General features: G+C 39.7%; 1 protein-coding gene across 1 annotated transcript in view; it reads left to right on the top strand.

Annotated features, from left to right (window-relative positions):
• The window catches only part of DNAH7 (dynein axonemal heavy chain 7), a 294,918-nt gene that overhangs the window by 24,534 nt on the left and 250,180 nt on the right, over positions 1-20,204 (top strand). The window contains exons 5-8 of the mRNA XM_077829629.1: positions 544-637; positions 5,412-5,592; positions 6,005-6,080; positions 17,159-17,284. Coding sequence (XP_077685755.1) covers positions 544-637; positions 5,412-5,592; positions 6,005-6,080; positions 17,159-17,284 — 477 coding nt within the window. The remainder of the gene's footprint in view (positions 1-543; positions 638-5,411; positions 5,593-6,004; positions 6,081-17,158; positions 17,285-20,204) is intronic.

The following is a 20,204-nucleotide window of genomic DNA, read 5'->3' as shown; positions in this document are numbered from 1 at the left end:
TTTGAAAGAAATTACTAAATAAAGATACCTTAACTGAAATTCTAGAAGTATTTCCTGCTTAAATCTTACAATTAGATTTGTTTTCAAAATATGGTCAATAGGCACAACAATTCCCTATGCACATTAAAGGCATAATTGAGAACTACACCTGTGAAACTTTAAAGAAAAGGTATTTAGTAAACTATTCCATTGTCTGGAAAAATATTTGGGTCCATATAGAATTCTTGATTATACTTATGATTCAGGTGGTGGCAGTCATCATTCTGTTGACCACTGCTGAGATATGATATGGTAGCTTTTAGAGATGCCAATACAGTTTGTCTGAAAAACATAGTGCATAGTACTGACACAAGGTGGGTGAGGTAATATCTTTTATTGGACCAACTTCTGTTAGTGAGAGACACAGAGCTGTGAAAGCCCAAAAGTTTGTCTCTGTCACCAACAGAAGCTGGTCCAATAAAAGATATTACCTCTAATATCCTGGGACCAGCATGGCTACAACAACACTGCATAATGCATATTATGTCATTTTTGTTTTGTTAGGCAGCAAGACTTTACTCTGGAACAGCCTGTTTCACTAGATGAAACCCAGCCTCCAAGAACGGGTTCTCCTACACCCATAGAGAAAGACATTTTGGTAATTAAGACAGTGTTGTTTGCAATATTATTATAAATGATTGCTTTTTATTTCACTGAAATAGTGAGGAGATGACTAATATTCTGAATTTGTGTGGCAGTAGGCACTTTAATTGACATTTAGTTTTATTTTGGCATACAGTACAGAGGTTTTATTGTTGATAATTTAGGGTAACTATTTTTTTAGCAAATAGAACAAGGAGTACTTGTGTCACCTTAGAGACTAACAAATTTATTTGGGCATAAGCTGTCGTGGGCTAAAACCCACTTCATCAGATGCATGCAGTGGAAAATACAGTGGGAAGATATATATATACAGAGAACATGAAAAAATGGGGGTTTCCATACCAACTCTAATGAGACTAATCAATTAAGGTGGGCTGCTGTTAGCAGGAGAAAAAAAACTTTTGTAGTGATAATCAGGATGGCCCATTTCAAACAGTTGACAAGAAGGTGTGAGTAACAGTAGGGGAGAAATTAGCATGGGGAAATAGTTTTCACTGTGTGTAATGACACGTCCACTCCCAGTCTTTATTCAAGCCTAATTTAATGGTGTCCAGTTTGCAAATTAATTCCAGTTCTGCAGTTTCTCGGTGGAGTCTGTTTTTGAAGTTTTTTTGTTGAAAAATTGCAACTTTTAGGTCTGTAACTGAGTGTCCAGGGAGGATGAAGTGTTCTCCGACTGGTCTTTGAATGTTATAATTCTTGACATCTGATTTGTGTCCATTTATTCTTTTACGTAGAGACTGTCCAGTTTGACCAATGTACATGGCAGAGGGGCATTGCTGGCACATGATGGCATATATCACATTAGTAGATGTGCAGGTGAACAAGCCTCTGATAGTGTGGCTGATGTTATTAGGCCCTAAGATGGTGTCCCCTGAATAGATATGTGGACACAGTTGGCAACGGGCTTTGTTGCAAGGATAGGTTCCTGGGTTAGTGGTTCTGTTCTGTGGTATGTGGTTACTGGTGAGTATTTGCTTCAGGTTAGGGGGCTGTCTGTAAGCAAGGACTGGCCTGTCTCCCAAGATCTGTGAGAGTGATGGGTTGTCCTTCAGAATAGGTTGTAGATCCTTGATGATGTGTTGGAGAGGTTTTAGTTGGGGGCTGAAGGTGATGGCTAGTGGCGTTCTGTTATTTTCTTTGTTGGGCCTGGCCTGTAGTAGGTGACTTCTGGGTACTCTTCTGGCTCTGTCAATCTGTTTCTTCCCTTCAGCAGGTGGGTATTGTAATTGTAAGAATGCTTGATAGAGATCTTGTAGGTGTTTGTCTCTGTCTGAGGGATTGGAGCAAATGTGGTTGTATCGTAGAGCTTGGCTGTAGCCAATGGATCGTGTGGTGTGATCTGGGTGAAAGCTGGAGGCATGTAGGTAGGAATAGCGGTCAGTAGGTTTCCAGTATAGGGTGGTGTTTATGTGACCATCGCTTATTAGCACCATAGTTTCCAGGAAGTGGATCTCTTCTGTAGACTGGTCCAGGCTGAGGTTGATGGTGGGATGGAAATTGTTGAAATCATGGTGGAATTCGTCAAGGGCTTCTTTTCCATGGGTCTGGATGATGAAGATGTCATCAATGTAGTGCAAGTAGAGTAGGGGCATTAGGGGACGAGAGCTGAGGAAGCGTTGTTCTAAATCAGCCATAAAAATGTTGGCATACTGTGGGGCCATGTGGGTACCCATAGCAGTGCCGCTGGTTTGAAGGTATACATTGTCCCCAAATGTGAAATAGTTATGGGTGAGGAAAAAGTCATCACCTAATTACCATATTACCTAGCTGCTAAAATCTAGATTTTAAAGATCATAGCAAAGAGTTTTATTATGAACAACTTTTGTTATCTGGTGGTTAATTTAGATGGTAAATAATTTTTTTTTTTAATCTGCTAAAACAGATCTTTGTTTTCTTTCTTCTCCCCTTTAATGATTGGCATTTTAAACAGTCCAACAGCTTTTTTTCCCTGTCATGTTGGTAAATTATATTCCTCAGTAACTGTCTCTCAAGCTTTCAGACTAAAAACTAAGCAAATATCACTATTAAACAAAATACATTAGTGTCTCATTTTGCATACATATTTTAAGTCCTAATAACACAAAAGAGTCTTGAAGATACAAAACAATAAAAATCTAATTAGGCTTTGTCTACACTATGCAGATTTTAGTGACATGGCTGTGCCGCTAAAAGGCATGCAGTGTAACCACTGTTTGTTGCCAGGCGAGAGCTCTCTCACCGACAAAAAACTTCCACCCCCCAATGAGTGGTGGTATCTTTGTTGGCAGGAGAACGCTCCTGCTGACAAAGCGCTTTTCTCACTGGCCCTTTTCCTTGACAAAACTTTTTGTCTTTCGGGGTGTGTGTTTTTTTTAACACTTCTGAACGACAAAAGTTTTGTTGTTCACTTGCCAGTGTGGACAAAGTCTAAAATTGTACTATCTACGTCCCTGTAGAATTTTGATCATTTGAGGGTCTCTTGGGCAGCATATTATCTGCAGTCTATTGGGCAACTCCTTTTGATGTTGGTGGGTGTTCTTCCATCGAATAAATACACTGTGTGGCTGTTTGAGTGCACTTAATGTAATGTAAAATATCTACTGATGTGTTTGTCAGTCAGTGGAATCATTATACCAAAATTCCTTAGGATGCACTCTGAATTATGTCCTTGAAAGTGTGTCCTATGATATAATGTTTATAAATGTTCTTAAGAAGTCCTTATTGATGGGTCATTAAACCAATGCACTACCACAGAATTTAAGAATTATCAGTTTATATACTGCAGGTAGCCTCATCTCACTAATGAATAAAAATAAGGAACAAAACACCTGACATTTGATAAAGCCAACAGGCTAAAAATACAGCTGAAGAATTTGAAAAATGGGCACCCAAAGTTAGATTCTGAGAACCATATTTAGGTACCTAAATAAGCAAACTGATTTTCAAAAGTTCTCAGCATTTCTTAAAATTAGGTCATTTTAAAGATACCTGAATATGAATATAGGAGCTTAACTTTGGGTGTGCATTTTTGAAAATATGTTTAAAGATAACTTTCCAGTTTTATTTTATAAAATTTCTCAAATTGCACATTTTAAAATTATTTCAGTCCAGCTGGACTTCTTGGGATAATCTTTCCTATCAGTCTGCATTGATCTGTGTTTTCTCCTACTCTGTTCCCCCCCACTCTTCTTCCATTGTATGGACTTTATTCGTTCCTCTCACAGAATAACCCTTGTGAAGGGAGAAAATATATATATATGTATGTGAAGCTTCCAAAATAGACTGACCTTTAAAGGCCATGCTTAAGGGGTGGCATCATGGGCTTCATACCACATGGAGGCAGAGACTTGATAGGAAAATCTAGGTGTATCCTTACTGATCTTAGGAGCTTCTACAGAGAGGGGTAGGAACAAATTACTGTGGAGCCATTCTACCACTGGTGCCTTTGCCATTTCCACTCCCCCTGATCCCCTTTCCAAGAAGGATGAAAGTATAGAGCAGTAGTTAATGCTACAAGAAGAATTAACTTACATGGATATCCTGAACATCTAACAGTTTGCTAGAGAAGCATACATTGCAGTAGCTGCTTCTTATTCCTGCTGATCTACTGTAAGCCTAAAATGCTTCTTGACACCCCATAGAATTCTAACCCTCTGATTGTACCACAGCAGGGTTTCTGCAGAGTGGGTGGAACATTTGGTGGAACTACCATACCTGTCTTCTACAAATTAGGTCTGTTTTCTGCTTGGATTTCTGCTATTTGCCTTTTAATAGGAGCAGAGTGTATAGCACTTTGTCCTTTGTTCCTGCCTTCACTGCTTAGTATCCCTTTTTCCAGCCTCTCTATAATTATACTTTTACCTCACATCTGCAGCCTGATTAGCTTGTCTGTTTTAAAATTTATTAAAAAAATAAATTTTATCCTGCTTCATGCCCTGAGGTAGTTTTTGTAATTCAAAATAAAACTGACAAGCCTATTGGACGATGCAGAAACTATGTTAGATGGGGTGGGATCTGAGTTACCCAGGAAAGAATTTTCTGTAGTATCTGGCTGGTGAATCTTGCCCATATGCTCAGGGTTTAGCTGATCGCCATATTTGGGGTTGGGAAGGAATTTTCCTCCAGGGCAGATTGGAAGAGGCCCTGGAGGTTTTTCACCTTCCTCTGTAGCATGGGGCACGGATCACTTGCTGGAAGATTCTCTGCTCCTTGAAGTCTTTAAACCACGATTTGAGGACTTCAGTAGCTCAGACATAGGTGAGAGGTTTTTCGCAGGAGTGGGTGGGTGAGATTCTGTGGTCTGCGTTGTGCAGGAGGTCAGACTAGATGATCATAAAGGTCCCTTCTGACCTTATCTATGAATCTATAAATGTTGGTGAAACCCACATCTGTGGCTTTCCTTTGAAGATTAAAAACTGCATTTTCCCTTTTTTGCAGCATGGTGAATGGCTTTGAGTTTCACCAGTACTTCCCTTCAGTCTGACCCAGCTGTCTGTGTTTTATTTTGTAGTAGAAAACTATTAATTAGTTCCATCAAAGAGCTCCTAATTTGCTTAACTTTTTAAAGACAAAATGAAACAGCAAGCTAATCAGACCTTACAGATGGACTAGTAAAACCCAAAAGAAGAAAACATGTACTGGATAGAAAATATATATAATGTAAACCAATTCTTAATACTCCTGAAATGTACTTATGCTTCCATCAAAAGCAGCACTAGCAATGACATCTTTATCTTTTTGTTATAATGCCAAACTGAGTCAACTTATTTAATGCCTTTATTGTACAGAAATATTACTATTACATTCACCATGGAATTGATACAGAACATGTTGCTCCAATGGAAGACTCTTGGCTGGAGCATGTCTTGGATTTAGTTCCACAGCATCTGAAAGTACTCAGCGAAAGTATATATTTACTGTCTGATGAAATGAGAGAAGACTATCTTCTGAGTGTAAAGAAAGCTATAGGTAAATTGATGATGATGATGATGATATCTGTTCTTTTTAGTTATATGAATATTCTGAGTTATTGAAATATATAAGTTCATTGTGAATACCATCCTTAAATAAATTAGAAGTTTGTAGGTGACTGAGATGTTGGATACATATTTTTAATAGGAAAGTTCTACAGGATTTCATATTTTTTTCCTTTACGGGAGAAATATGGCATCATTCAATACTTTTGCTGTTTCATAAAAATTGCTTTTATTTTGTAAATCTCACTTAAATAAAATTTTGAATTACATACCCTGTGCAGTTACATCCATGCATCAGCATTCACTTCACTGGGGTTGCCCAACTGTTTGGATCCGTTAGTCTAGTGTTGTTTTTCCTTTGCTAAGCATATTTATGTTTTGGCTTTTTTTATACTTTCTTTTAGTTGACTTTGTTTTAAGAGATCCCAGGGGAAAAGATGAAGACAAGAAGGAAGCTTTTCTTCCACCTCATCGTGCAGAGTAAGAAAACATAATCCTTCAAGAACACTGACTAGACAACAGTAGGAGAGAATACTGTATGTAGGGCAACCTTATTAGACAAAGGCAATTGATCCAAACTGGAGCATGTTAATTATCACTAAAAAGAAATATTTAGTTATTTGTTGCATAACCTCATATAGTTGCATATTAAAGCGCTGAAAAATGTGGTTAGTCTGACAAACTTTTGAGAACAAGTTTTCTGTTGGAGCATTTAACATTTATAGATTATAATAAGGTTGGATGTAGTCCCACAGCAAGGGATCATAAGATAACTGGTCACATCCTCAGCTGATGTAAATTGACATTGCTTTTTAGTGCACAGTCTGCATGGATTTCAGTGTAGCTATGCCAATTTACAATGGCTAAGGATCCATCTTGGTAAGTTTTAGTTCAAGAATACAATATATAGCAACAGTAATTAAACACTTTCTTTCCTCTCAAAACAATTCAACAATGTGTACACTTCTTAAACTTTCAGTCATATTACAAAGCACTCATTGGGAAGCATACAAATAATATATTTAACATTTAGGAATTGGCATGTAGAAATTATCAGATAAGCCTCTACCAACATAGCTAAAGGAGAATATCAGTTGGCAAGCAGGCAAAAGAAAGGTGAAAGATAAATGATCCAATTCTAGAATGTGTTGGATCGTTTATGCTGCTCTTCACCAAGCAGATCAAATTTCCGCTTATGTGACATTGATTTCAGTGCTACAATGACTGTTAGCTGATCTTACACTTTTTAAGACAGGTGTGAAAGGAATGCACCCAGTCCATTAATGTATACAAAGATACCATAGAATCATAGAAGATTAGGGTTGGAAGAGACCTCAGGAGGTCATCTAGTCCAACGCCCTGCTCAAAGCAGGACCAACCCCAACTAAATCATCCCAGCCAGGGCTTGATTTAGTGGGGTAGGTCCTGCTTTGAGCAGAGGGTAGGACTAGATGACCTCCTGAGGTCTCTTCCAACCCTAATCTTCTATGATATCTTTGTATACAGTAATGGACTGTATGCATTCCTTTCACACCTGCCTTAAAAAGAGTAGGATCAGCTAACAGTCATTGTAGCTCTAAAATCAATGTCACATAAGTGGAAATTTGATCTGCTTGGTGAAGAGCAGCATAAACGATCCAATTCTAGAATGTGTTTTCAGCCCTTCTGGGATATGAAAGTGAAGTGGTTGCAGTCTGTCTTATATGTGGAGGTTTAAGCATAAACTGGCTAACCAGTTGCCTTTAGTTGAAAGGAACCCCACAGACACCTTGGCAACATTGTGACTTCCGTTTTTAGAGTTCAGTTTTTTGTTTTTTAACTAACGCATCCATTGGTCTGCAGTCTAGCTTTTTATGTTAACTTGTCAAATGCTCTCTTTTATTTGCCCATCATATTCCTTGTGAAATAGTCCAATCCTAACTAAAGCTGTCAAGGATTTGAAAGAGACCTAGAAATACAGAGTTCTATACTATAAATAAGTTGCAGCCAAATCAGTGGGGAAAAACTGACAAAATTAGCCTCATTCCAAATAGCCAAACTTACCATAGCAACAGAGCTATGCTGCTTCATGTTAATCCTCGTCTTCCACGACATGAGACACATGGAGAGTTTTCATCTGTAGATAGAGATGTAATTTTCATTAGTACATCTTGCATATTGCATTAGTGTTTACATTAATTTGTATTATGATATATAAAGGCAATGCACATACAGTTATTTTAAAACACTAACTAGTTACAATTTCTACCTTTTTATCTTTGGTATTTGAAATACATAAGGACTCTGCTTTGTGTTGTTGTTGTATTCCTCGCTTGTTCCTCCCCTACCTTCTAACTGCAGCCCCTAAAATGGCTTTGACACCAGTAGTACAGTACGGACTTGATCCAGAGCCCATTGAAGACCATGAAAATTCTTTCCATTGACTGGGCCATATATTGTGGGGAAAATTACCAGAAAATAATTTAACAAAAAGGTCTTGCTGTAATTTACATTTCTGGCCTGTGGCTTAAGATACCTGAAATATAATCAGATGTACATCTGTAATCTCTGCAAATTTTGTGTTGTGTGTTGCTTAGTCAGTTCCCACCTTGAAAAGAGTGGCAATATATGAGGGAAAGGTCCAGTATAGTTTTCTGATGGTTGGGCATAGGGGCTATCCCATGCAGAACTACCATGTTGTCTGTCACCTGTTGTTCCACTGAGGTGGTGAGGTGTGTATAAAAGGGAGAACATTATGGTAGAACAAATGTATCTTACGTTGCAGTTGCACACTTACTTTTGCTTACCATAAGTGCAAAATTCTGTCTCAGACTAGTGCCATTTGGCAAAACAATTCTCTTCCACTAACATACTTGAGGCATGAAACTTTCTTCTAATCAAATTAATATAGGAACCATTCTTAGCTGGGTGTTACATAAATTTCAAATAGCTATTTTGCAGTCTCACAAAATTAATTACAAAAACTACTAAGTAGTATTTTCCCCTGTAGACAGAAATTTTTTTGTTATAGCTATCCATTCTGAGGGTGCAAACAAGAGTATTCACAAGAAATATGGGACATTTCTTACTAATGGTTCTGTTTTCCTCTTTGCACAGCAGAGAGGCGTGGCTTTTAAAATGGAAACATCAGATTTGATCGTGTGGATTTGTAAGTGCCTCTTGTGAGGCACCAAGAGCCCTGGGGTGGTGGTGTCTTCTGTGGGAGTCAAGGGTGGTCAGCATTTTATAGGCTCAGGCCTCATATGTCTCTATGAAGCAGCAACCATTTTCTTCAGTAATGTAGTTAAAATTCCACTTTGTTTTACCGTTTTTTCTTTTCATTTTGGACTTCAATTTAAGACATTTTAAATCTGTCTTTTATGAAAGCAACTATTGAGAGATGAAAAATTGTTAATTGCTAAGTGGCTAAGCTGGTTGTTTGCCATGGTAAAAAAATGGGAAAAGTCTTGATTCTTCTTCGAGTAGCCTCTGCATAGTCTCACTCATGGGATGTGCTGATGGTGCAACTCTGAAATGGAACCTTTTGATAACACTGCTGATTGGAGCACTCTCACAGCCCTTCCTGACCCTGCTTTTACTGTTCCTGAAAGTTCTGAGGGTGAGGCTATCAAATGGGCATGGTGCTCCAGTCACCTCCATTCCTTCTTACCAGAGTAGCTGATGGATTAGGAACTGTTTTGGGCCCTTAGCCTAGACCCTTAGCTTAGACAATGCCTTTTACACCTAGCCTAAATTTTAGCTGAAATACTGTCATAAATCTTAGCTATTTATTGTTTCAGTGTTTCATTTTAAAAAAAAATTCTAGTTAGTTGTTAGTATAGGTAGTTAGTGTTTTGGTTGCACTTTTAGGATCTGATGGAGGATTGGAAAATCAAGAATCAGTTCAAAACCTATGCGTCTTGTCCCTTGGTCTTTCTGGCATTGGACACTTATACAAGATGCCTAGCCTGCCTCAGAGAGGGACACCGTCCCTCAAGATACTCAGTCTACTGTACTTTCACTCCAATTGCTTGAAGGAACAACAGGCAGCCAAGCCCTCCGGATCCAGTATGGTCCCTTGGATCCACAAGTGTGTATAGTCCAGCTTCAGCTCCCCAACGCTTCTGGAGAGAAGAAGCAACAGAAATGTTTGCATGAGATACCTTCTTCAGTTCTGAGTTCCAAGAAACTTGTGGTACCCAAAAAGGATCCTAAACTGTCAGATCTGAAATTGAAAAGCAGAGAAACACTGTTAGTAATAGCCAATTCACAGTAGTGACCTCCCTTGGATCTGGGAACTTTGGTACTGTGAAAAGACTCAGTGCACAAGCAGGACTCTGTCACTAGGGCCTAAAGGCACTCGGGGGATATGTTGCATCTGTTTTCTCTGAATTTCTAGCTTCCGGCTCCTAAATTGGGCCAGAAAGGGTCTTGGACATCTGACAAATCAGGCAGCTAATATTTTGCACACACTGGATCCAGCTCCCTGTTTTGAGCCTGCACAACCACCATTAACAGTGATAGCTCAAATCCACCATACAGATCTGCACTCTCAGTTTATGTTATGCAGAAGGGAGTGATAAAAATATGGAAGAGACAAGACGAGCTTCTTTGGATCCCCATATTACTGCTTTTCCAGAATAAGAGAAGAAGTAGTAGTAGGCATGTCTCACCACCTGATTGGCTCTCTACCAAGCATTACTAGGAATCCCAGCACACCCATTATAGCAGAAGTATTTTCCTCCAAGAGCTTTGGGAAGATTTTGGTCATTGGATCCATCCGTAATTTACAGGAAAAGACAGTAATCCTCAACCATTGTACCAGACATGCTCTCAGAAGAGGGAGAGCCTGTAGTGCCTGAAGAATATCAAGAAATTAATCCTGAGTTGGCAGACCAGATCTCTTCAGATGAGACAACTGCCCCATCAGAGGATGCAGTATTATTTCTTGAATTACTTGACAGAATCACAACTATTCTGAACCCCCTTCAACAGTTGAGGAATCTCCACCCATTCTACAACAACCTTGGCTCTCTGTTGAAGAACAGAATTACACATCCAGTTGTAGAGGGACTCTTGCAACCAGCAAAAACAATATGCCCACTCCTACATCTGTACAAGCATTATCAGAGAAGGCAGATCAATTGTATCAGTTACTGCATAAGTGATTTTCATTCCCCCACCCAACATCCATCCAGTTCCAAATCTGCATGTGGAAGAAACTGCAATTCAGAAGTCTGAGGGTGATCAGATATATGCTATGTCATCTTATAAAGAAACCAAAAAGAGTGGATGCTCTGTGAAGAAAAATATTTTCATCTGCAACACTGGGCATAAGAGTGTTAAATTATGAAGCTGTAATGGCTTCCTACCAGAACCATGTTTGGGGAAAGGTGGTGGTATTTGCAACATCCCTTCCTGAAGATCAGAGGCAGTTAGCCAGTGCCCTCATTTCTGAAGGACGGCTTGTTGCAATGCATAGTGTTATAGTGTCATTTGATTCATCTTACTCTTCTGTCAGAGCAGTACCTTGAACCATCTCTTAGGCATCACATGTGACTTATAACATCTGGACTCACTCCAGAAAACAAAAGCTAAATATGAAGTACCTTCCCTTTGAATGAGGTGGCTTATTTAACACAAAGACGATGAAGTCCTTGAAAAATGAAGGATGCTAGGTTTACAGCCAGATATTTGTAAGTATATCAACAGCCCAGGAGAACTTGAGTACCTGTGTTCAGGTATCACATGCAGAAATATCCATTCTCATCTTTGCCATGTTATTTTTAACAGAGATGCCACTGCCATCAACAAAAACATCCTCCTCAGCAACATTAGCAGCAAAGGAGAAAAACTTTTAAGCCCGATGTAAACGACAAATAAGTCCCAGTGTTAACTTCTGTGCCAGGCTTTGGACCTCAAGTTTAGTATGCGGCCTGAGAGCCAAAAAACAATTCATCATTCCTTTCCCACCCCATTTGATGACTACCTGTGTTACTACTTCAACAACTGGAGTGCTATAAACATAGACAGGTGGATTTAGAAATAACACACAGCAGACACCGTATCCAGTTCAATTCTCTCTCCTCTTAAGCATCCCAATTCAGTTCTCCTCTTAAGCACCCCCTATCTCATCCCTATTCAGGGACCCTTCTCGTAACTCTACTAAGATCAGAGGTTCTGTCTGGTTTGACAACAGTGACCATAGATGAGGTGCCAAGGGAATTCAGAGGAAAAGGAGTTTAATAAAGATAATTCCTAATCTTGAAAAGGGATGGAGGTTTTTGACCTATATTAGAATTGAGAAAACATTCTTTTGTCAGAAAGTTCACTTACATATGCTGACCCTAGCATTTATAATACCTTCCCTTTCAGCACAGAATTGGTTTGCAGCTTTTGATATGAATGATGCATATTTCAATCAGACTCAGTCTTTGTTTTTTAGTAGGGAAGATGATTTCCCATTCAGGGTCCTTCAGTTTGGTCTTTCTGCTGGCTCCAGAAGTTTTACAAAATGCTCTCAGATGTGGTAGCACATTTACAGAGACAATAGATCCATGGATACCCATATTTAGATGACAGTTAAAACCATTGCCAGAAGAAAATCTATCCAGAACCATGTATCCTAAGGTTATCTCGTTGAGAAATTGGGACTTAGGCTCAATTTGGAGCAGTTGCTCTTGCTACTCACTCAAAAGATCTGGACTGTCAAGTAGGGAGAGCACTTCTTCCGGAATAGGTTTTTAAAGATTCAGTTAGCCATAGCTTTACTACACCAACCACCATGTCAGAGAGCCATATTCTTTCTTAAATTAATGGGCTTAATAGCCTCAGCTGTATATGCAACAACTTACACCCAGCTCAAAATGAGATCTCAAACAGTGGTTGGCAAATAATTACTAAATGAATTTAGCCAGCTTCTCTAACAAAGACCACACCAAAGAATTTGCAATTGTCTCAATCAATCATGGGAGATTCAGTCACAATATTCTTAATGGGGGTGGCTTTCAACCCTCCAGTTCCATCAGTAACCTCAGAAACATCCAGTGTGGGATGAGGAGCACACGTCAATGAATGGATAGTTCATGGCCATTGGGATTCCCAGGAAAAGCAAACAAACAGCAGTATGCTAGCAGAGCTGACAGCAATACGATGGGTTTCCAAATCTTTTCTGCTTCATCTTCATCACAAGGTGGTTCAGCTAGTCAAGGACAACATAAGACTGGCTGTACTAGGTTAGACCAATGGGCCTGGTATCCTGTCTTCTGACAGTGGCTGGTGCCAGATGCTTCAGAGACAGGGCAATTATCAAGTGATCCATGCAGGGCTCTATCTAGAGTGATCCATCCCGTCATTCAGTCTTGGCTTCTGGCAGTCTGAGGTTTAGAGAAACCCAAAGCATGGTCCCTGACCATCTTGGCTAATAGCCACTGATGGACCTATCCTCCATAAACTGATCTAATTTGTTTTTGAACACATTTATGCTTTTGGCTTTCACAGCATCACCCAGCAATAAGTTCCACAGTACTTCCTTATGTTTGTTTTAAATCTGTTGCATATTAATTTAATTGGGTGACCCTTGGTCCGTGTGTTATGAGAAGGGTATATAACACTTATTTTCTCCACACCATTCATGATGGACCTCTATCATATCCCCTGCCTGGTCATCTCTTTTCCAAGCTGAATAGTCCCAATCTTTTTTAATCTTTCCTCATATGGAAGCTGGTCCATGCCTTTCTCTGCACTTTTTCCAATTCTAATGTATCTTCTTTTTTTTAGATAAGGTGACCAGAACTGCATTCAATATTCAAAGTGTGGGAAAACCATGGATTTATATAATTGCATTATGATATATTCTGTCTTATTATCTATCCCTTTCCTTATGGTTCCTGACATTCTGTTAGGTTTTTTGACTGCCGCTGCACATTGGGTGGATGTTTTCAGAGAACTATCCACAGTGACACCAAGATCTCTTTCTTGAGTGCTAAAAACTAATTTAGATCCCATCATTTTGTACGTATAGTTTGGATTATGTTTTCCACTGTTCATTGCTTTGCACTTACCAACATTGAATTTCATCTGTCATTTTGTTGCCCAGTTCCCCAGTTTTGTGAGATCCCTTTGTAATTCTTCAGGCAGCTTTGGACTTAACTATCTTGAGTAATTTTGTATCATCTGCCAATTTTGTCACCTCACTATTTACCCCCTTTTCCAGATCATTTATGAATATGTTGAATAGTACTGGTCCCTGTACAGACCTTTGGGGGACACCACTATTTACTTCTCTCCATTCTGAAAACTGACCATTTATTCTTACCCTTTGTTTCCTATCTTTTAACCAGTTATTGATCCATGACAGGACCTTCCCTCTTACCCAATGGCTGCTTACTTTTCTTAAGAGCTTTTGGTATGAGACCTTGTCATGACATGGTAGCAGTAAGTTATGTAAAAAATAGGTTGGAGCTTACTCCCTGGAGCTGTGGGAGGCAGTGGCTTGGTAGGAATGGTGCAGTGAGCACAAGATCTTTGCTGTAGCTCTAGATAGAGCCCTGCATGGATAAAGATTTATATCCATGGATATAAACCAGATACCCACAGAGCTACAGGGCTCTACCAGGAACTGCAGGGGTGAAAGCAGCAGCATGTCAGGCACCAGTGCCCCATGCTGGTAGCTCCTCCAGGTAGTTGTACTTCCCCCAGCTTTGCTTCTGGGGTGGGCACTAGGCTGTCCCTGGTTGCACTATTGTGTACAACCAGCTTGCACACCCCTGGACAGGAGACACAGACCGCTGTGTGAAAGGGACTGCTGTCCAGGAGCATGCGAGCCACTTGCACACAGTAGTGTGACCAGGGACAGCTGCCGGTGCTCCCCTGGTGCCCGCCCTAGTGGGCAGGGCTGGGAGTGGGGTGGGGCTGGGCACAGTACAGGAGTGGGGCCGGAGGACCTGCTGGAGTGGGGCACTGATTTCTGTGAGCAGTGGCCTGACATGCTGCTGCTTTCACCTCTGCGGTTCCCGGTAGAGCGCTGTAGCGCCATGTATACCCACATCCGGGGATATAAATCTTGTATCTGCACAGGGCTCTAGCTCTGCACCTAGCTGCCTAGGATGGTCATTAAAAAACATCAGTGGTACACAAGAGCTTAGACTCATGGGGTCATTCAGATGTAGACAGCTTTTCAACCAAGAAAAACCATGAAATGTCCCAGATTTTGATTGAGAACAGGAAAAGACAGCCAATCCATCTCAAAATCAGCCCTCATAAACCAGTGGCAGGGTCTTCTTTATCCCTTCCCTCCATTTCCCCTCATCCAGAGGATAATAAGGAAGATAAAATAAGACAAAGTAATTCTGGTTGCCCCAGAATAGTTGAGGCAACAGGATTTCCCAGACCTTCTTCAGCTATCCAAAGGAATTTAGCAATCTTTCCATTCACTCCACATCTGTTGGCTCTACAGCATGGAATGGATTATTACTCATATCCTACTAGTGCCTGCTAGCTTGGGCTATAGGGCTCGGGCAGAATTAGAAAAATCTTCTCATTAGAGGTACACATCTTAATTAACTCCCAGGAAAGACTCAACCCATACGTGGTGTAGCCTCAAGTGGAAGAGTTTTTTTCCTCTGGGCAAATAGTAACAATATAGTCCCAACCCCAGCTTTCATTCAGGCTGTATTGGACTACATGGTACAGCTGAAATTTTCAAGTCTCTTTATCATTGATTAAAGTTAATTTAGCAACCATATCGATTTATCACTCATAGAAAACAATCTGTTTCCACACATGGGACAGTAAAGAGATTTATGAAAGGGTTGATGAACTTCTACCAACCAGTTCAGAACCCTTCACCAGCATTGGATCTTAACATAGTCCTAACACAACTTATGAAGTCTCTTTGAGCCAGTGGGAGAGTGCTCTTTATTTCACCTTTCAATTAAAAGAGCTTTCACTATAGCTGTAACATCAGCTATAAAAGTGACTGAACTGCAGCCTCTCATGGCTGACCTGCGATTTATAGTATTCCAAAAAGATAAAGTTGTGCTATGTCACCAACAGGTTCCTACCTACTTTGGTAACCCAATTTCACATTAATCGGTCAATTAACCTGCTGGTAATTTTCCCAAGCCCACATGCATATGCAGGTGAAAAATTGCATAATTTAGTTTTAGATACAAAAAGGGCTTGAGTTTATTTTTTAAATTGTTAAGAAAGTTTCCTAATCTATTCACATGTTATGCTAATAATAAAAAAAGTTAAGTGATCACCTCTTATGCATTATCAAATTGGCTTAGGCTATGCATATAAGGGGCCTACACACTAGCATCCATCCCTATCCTTATTCCACCACAACGATGGTGAACTCAATGGCATGCCTTAGACATGTTCCACGTACAGAAGTTTGTAGGACTGCAATGTGGAGATCCATAGATACGTTGGACCTAGAGTCTAGATCAGATGCTCAGTTGGGCAGAGCAGTATTTCAATCCCTCTTTAATTAGGACTCTATGTCCCACCTTTCTTCAAGGTCAGTCCTGCTTGTCAAAATATCCCATGAATGAGAATAATCAGAGGCCACTCGAAGAAGCAATGAAGGTTACTCACCTGTAACTTAAGTTCTTTTAGAGGTACTCTCTCTATTCTCACTCCCAGACCATCTTCCCTTCTTTCTCCAAGTCCTAATTCCAAACTTGGATTTGAGGAGATTGTTGGAAGGAAATGAGGTGGCTGGAACACCATGTCCCCTTCTGTACCCTGACCCTCATAACATTCAGGAACAGTGAATAGAGAGGCAGGGAGGGGGCGCAAAAGTGCTCCAGCAGGCACTGCTATCAAAAGATTCCACAGTCAGAGCCGCACCATCAGCACATCCCACGAATGTGAACATGCAGAGTGCACCTCAAAGAACTCTGGTTACAGGCAAGAAACGTTAATCTCTGTCACAATAAAAAATGTTTGTTACAATTTTAGTTTTTTAAAAAGTCATGGCACAAAATATTTTAACTATTAAATCTATTTTCCATTAGAAAGTGTTACATAACTGTGATTAACAGTTTTTAAAGTATGTAAAGTTAGCAGGATACCACAAAGTGCCAAATATGTAAAAATGCATGAAAATTGTACTCAGTAGCAGGCAGACTGAGGTGAAAAAGGCAATGACTTTTTATGAAAAGACCTTAGAATTCATGGGTTTTGTGACAGAAATCATGGTTGTGACAGACATCCAGCCTTACCTATTACATATTCAAGATCATTTAGAAAAATTATTGGTTAATTACCTGTATAAGCAGCATGCATGTAATCTAATTAGTTTGATGAACTCTAAGGGACCATGAATAAGTTGCATATCTCTGCTTAAGTTTTAGCATAAACTTATATCTCAATATTTAATTTTATATGTACACCCCAATATTCTAGGACAATATTTTTAATTTCTGAAGAGTGAAAGAGGAAATTGTTTTATTTCCAAAATTGTAAATCTCAGTGGCATGCAACACAATTATAACTATTGAGGAAAATATACATATTTTTTGGATTCTTAGCATGACTAATTGAAGACTTTATTTTACTGTTTTGTTTAGAATGGAAGTTGTGCCAAAATTCTGGAACAAATCTTTCTTATCAGCCTGCAGTTACATAAAGGAAAATTTGTATGCAATGAACCCCACAATGCTGGCTGTTCTGGACTTATGGGAGACTTCTTTTAAGTAAGTGTGGGCCCTGTAGATTTCAAGCTTTTCTGACACAAAATGTGCAAAACATACTTATTGTCTCATCATAGGATTTAAGGCTACTATGAACTCTTCCAAGTGATTGTTGACTCTATATAGCTGGCCACATTCCTGATACAGTGCGTGGGTTGGGACTGAAAATGAGGGAGATGGTTATATACCCATGTCATGGGCAGACCATTGCCTCCTTTCGTTTTGAAGTTGCACTGACTTACATGTTTTCTGTTGGAGAAATGGAACCTGTTTTGATTTACTTCTGCTAAATCTGAAAGTTGGTTAATGAAGAATGTCCTAGAACCAGTCAGACATTCCAAACATATTTTTGTTACTTTTCTGCTTCCATCATTGTGACCAAATAGGAGACCAGAAGGACTGCCACTGAGTCTATAGTGAAGGGCAAAAACTCAGCATTAGAAAAATGTTTAATAGTCTTAAAAAAAAAAGTTAGATTACTCAGAAAAGGAGCATGCAAAAAGGCTTATTCCAGAATGGAAAAAAGTGTCTACGATCTCAGCCATCTAGCCCCACAAATTTATAATATTTAACTGATGGCTGCCTTGACATCCTTTTATGCAGGACTCTCAGAATATTTTGCTACCAATGGATACTGTGACAAAACTCTGTCCTTGCCTCCATGGGTCCTACATTTCCTGGTAGATTTTGCTAGCCTCAGAGGCTCACTGTGACCCTCCACATAACCCTTCTCTCTCTAGAGACAAGGGTCACATTCTACTGAGCCATTTTCATCATAAGCCAGCAAGGGAGGTGAGGAGAAGTTATCCTTCTTTGCACAGTCTCTATTGTCTCCCAGTCTCAGTGATTAATCAGGGGGCAAAGGTGGGGGGGAGCCCAGGCCCACCCTCTACTCCAGGCTCCAGCCCAGGGACCCTAATAGTATCAGCTATGGTAGCTGACCTTTTAGAAACATGACATGTACAATTCCCTGGGCTACTTCCCCTAAAGCAGCCCTCACTTCCTCAAGCTCCACTTCACCCTTACCTCAGGGCCTCCTTCCTTGTGCCTGATATGGTGTGTACTGTTCAATCTCTCCAACAGCACAACTTCCTCCCACAGCTCCTGACATGCACACCCACCTGACTAACTGGGAGGCTTTTAACTAGTTTCAGCCAGCCCCTGATTGGCTTCAGGTGTCCCAATCAACCTAGCATTCTCCCTGCCTTCTGGAAAGTTCTTAATTGGCCCCAGGTGTCTTAATTGACCTGGAGCAGCTTCCATTTCACTTAACCTGGTACCAGGGATTTGTTTAGCCTGGAGTTAATATATCTATCTCCCACTACTTTTCTATAGCCATCTGGCTTTGCCCCGTCACAATACATAGTTCAGAATGTTATCTTTCAGGCTTTCAACAGTGTTAAATGCTAGGCTAAGATAAGAGGAATTCATATATTCCCATTCTTGTGGAATATAAGCAACAGTTGAAGGAGTACCACGTGAGCTATTGAGAGAATTATGCAAGTATGGCAGTCCCACAGATTCATGTTGAATGTACAAAAATGTTTTCTGTCATATCAGTCTCTGATGTTCTCATGAGTCACATTAGTAATGTGAGGGCAGATCACTCTAACTCCCTTGGGTTCCTTGAAAATCACTGCCTTAGTTCACATATTATACCTTGCTGATTAGGTTTGCTGGGAACTGTGATATGTGGGGACAAAGTGCATATGTATAGCAGAACCTCAATTTTAAGAATTAAGAGAACTAAGAGATTAACAGCTGAAAATATTCTCATTGTGTAGGAGGTACGAAAGCAAAGAAGAATCCTCTTACTTGATTAATATAGCTGATTCTGGTTAGCTAATTCCTCATTTTGACGGCAAGAGTCCTGAAGTAACTTTATATTGTCAGAGGGAATGATCTTTAAAAGTTTTGAAAGTTGTGGTTGAGCAGGATATTATTTCTGTTTCTGATGATTCAGGACCTTCCAATAACAGTGACATTAATTTGAATCTTCAATTGAATCAACTTCCAAGTGAAAATTTTCAGATTTGAAATCCAATTAATTTTAAAATGTATATTTTTACAGGCAAGAAAAAGACAATGGAAAAAAAAACTTTTATAAGGTTTTCTTTGTCAAATTTAGGGTTGTCCTCTAAATCTACAGATATGGCTAGTGGGGACTGTCCCAATTTCTGTGACAGGGAGTTCTTCAGCTACCCAGTAAGCAGCATTTGATAGTTAATCAGATTCTGTAATAATCAGAAATGCAAGCTATTCTAGTAAGATTCCTTTTTAGTAAAATAAAATGCACCTTTTTTAAGATACTAAAACTGATTAATTTAATTAAATAGACATTTTTGTTCAATTGTAGGAACTAATCAAGGGGTAATAAACTATTTCTGTCAAATATTCTTCACTTATCTACTAAATTTCATATACTCGGGCAAATAGGGTGCAGAATTTAGAATCTTTATCTTGGGCTTGTGAAATTGATGTTCTGCTTTGAGAATTTTCTGTATCGATAACTGTTGTGATATATGTTCCCTTGTCACATGCTCTTGGAAGCTTCTAATAAGCAAAATCATTTAGAGTTGTTCAACCCTCTTTCCTTCATCATACTGCATGGACTCATCACTGCGACACTGCTGGAAGAAGACACAACTGGCACCAGGCCTCACCACCTTCCTCACTGTCAAGTGGGAGTATGTGTTGGACGACCAGTTGGCATTATGTCTCTTTTCTCCAAACAGGAAAGGAAACATTTTGATGTAGAGAAGCTGTTGCAGAGGTGGGTTCTTAAATCTGCAGGATTTAGCAGTGAGAAGCTTTCAACATCAATCTTCATGTGACTCTTTGGCCTGGGCCTTTGACACTACTTTTGCCATGCACACAGCCATGTTCATTGAGTGGGTATTCAAAGTTGAGGTGCCTCTTGATT

The sequence above is a fragment of the Eretmochelys imbricata genome, chromosome 11 (genome assembly GCF_965152235.1).
Source record: "Eretmochelys imbricata isolate rEreImb1 chromosome 11, rEreImb1.hap1, whole genome shotgun sequence".
NCBI classification, from domain to species: Eukaryota; Metazoa; Chordata; order Testudines; family Cheloniidae; genus Eretmochelys; species Eretmochelys imbricata.
Note: the sequence above shows the minus strand (reverse complement) of the source record. Positions and strands in the feature narration are given on the sequence as shown.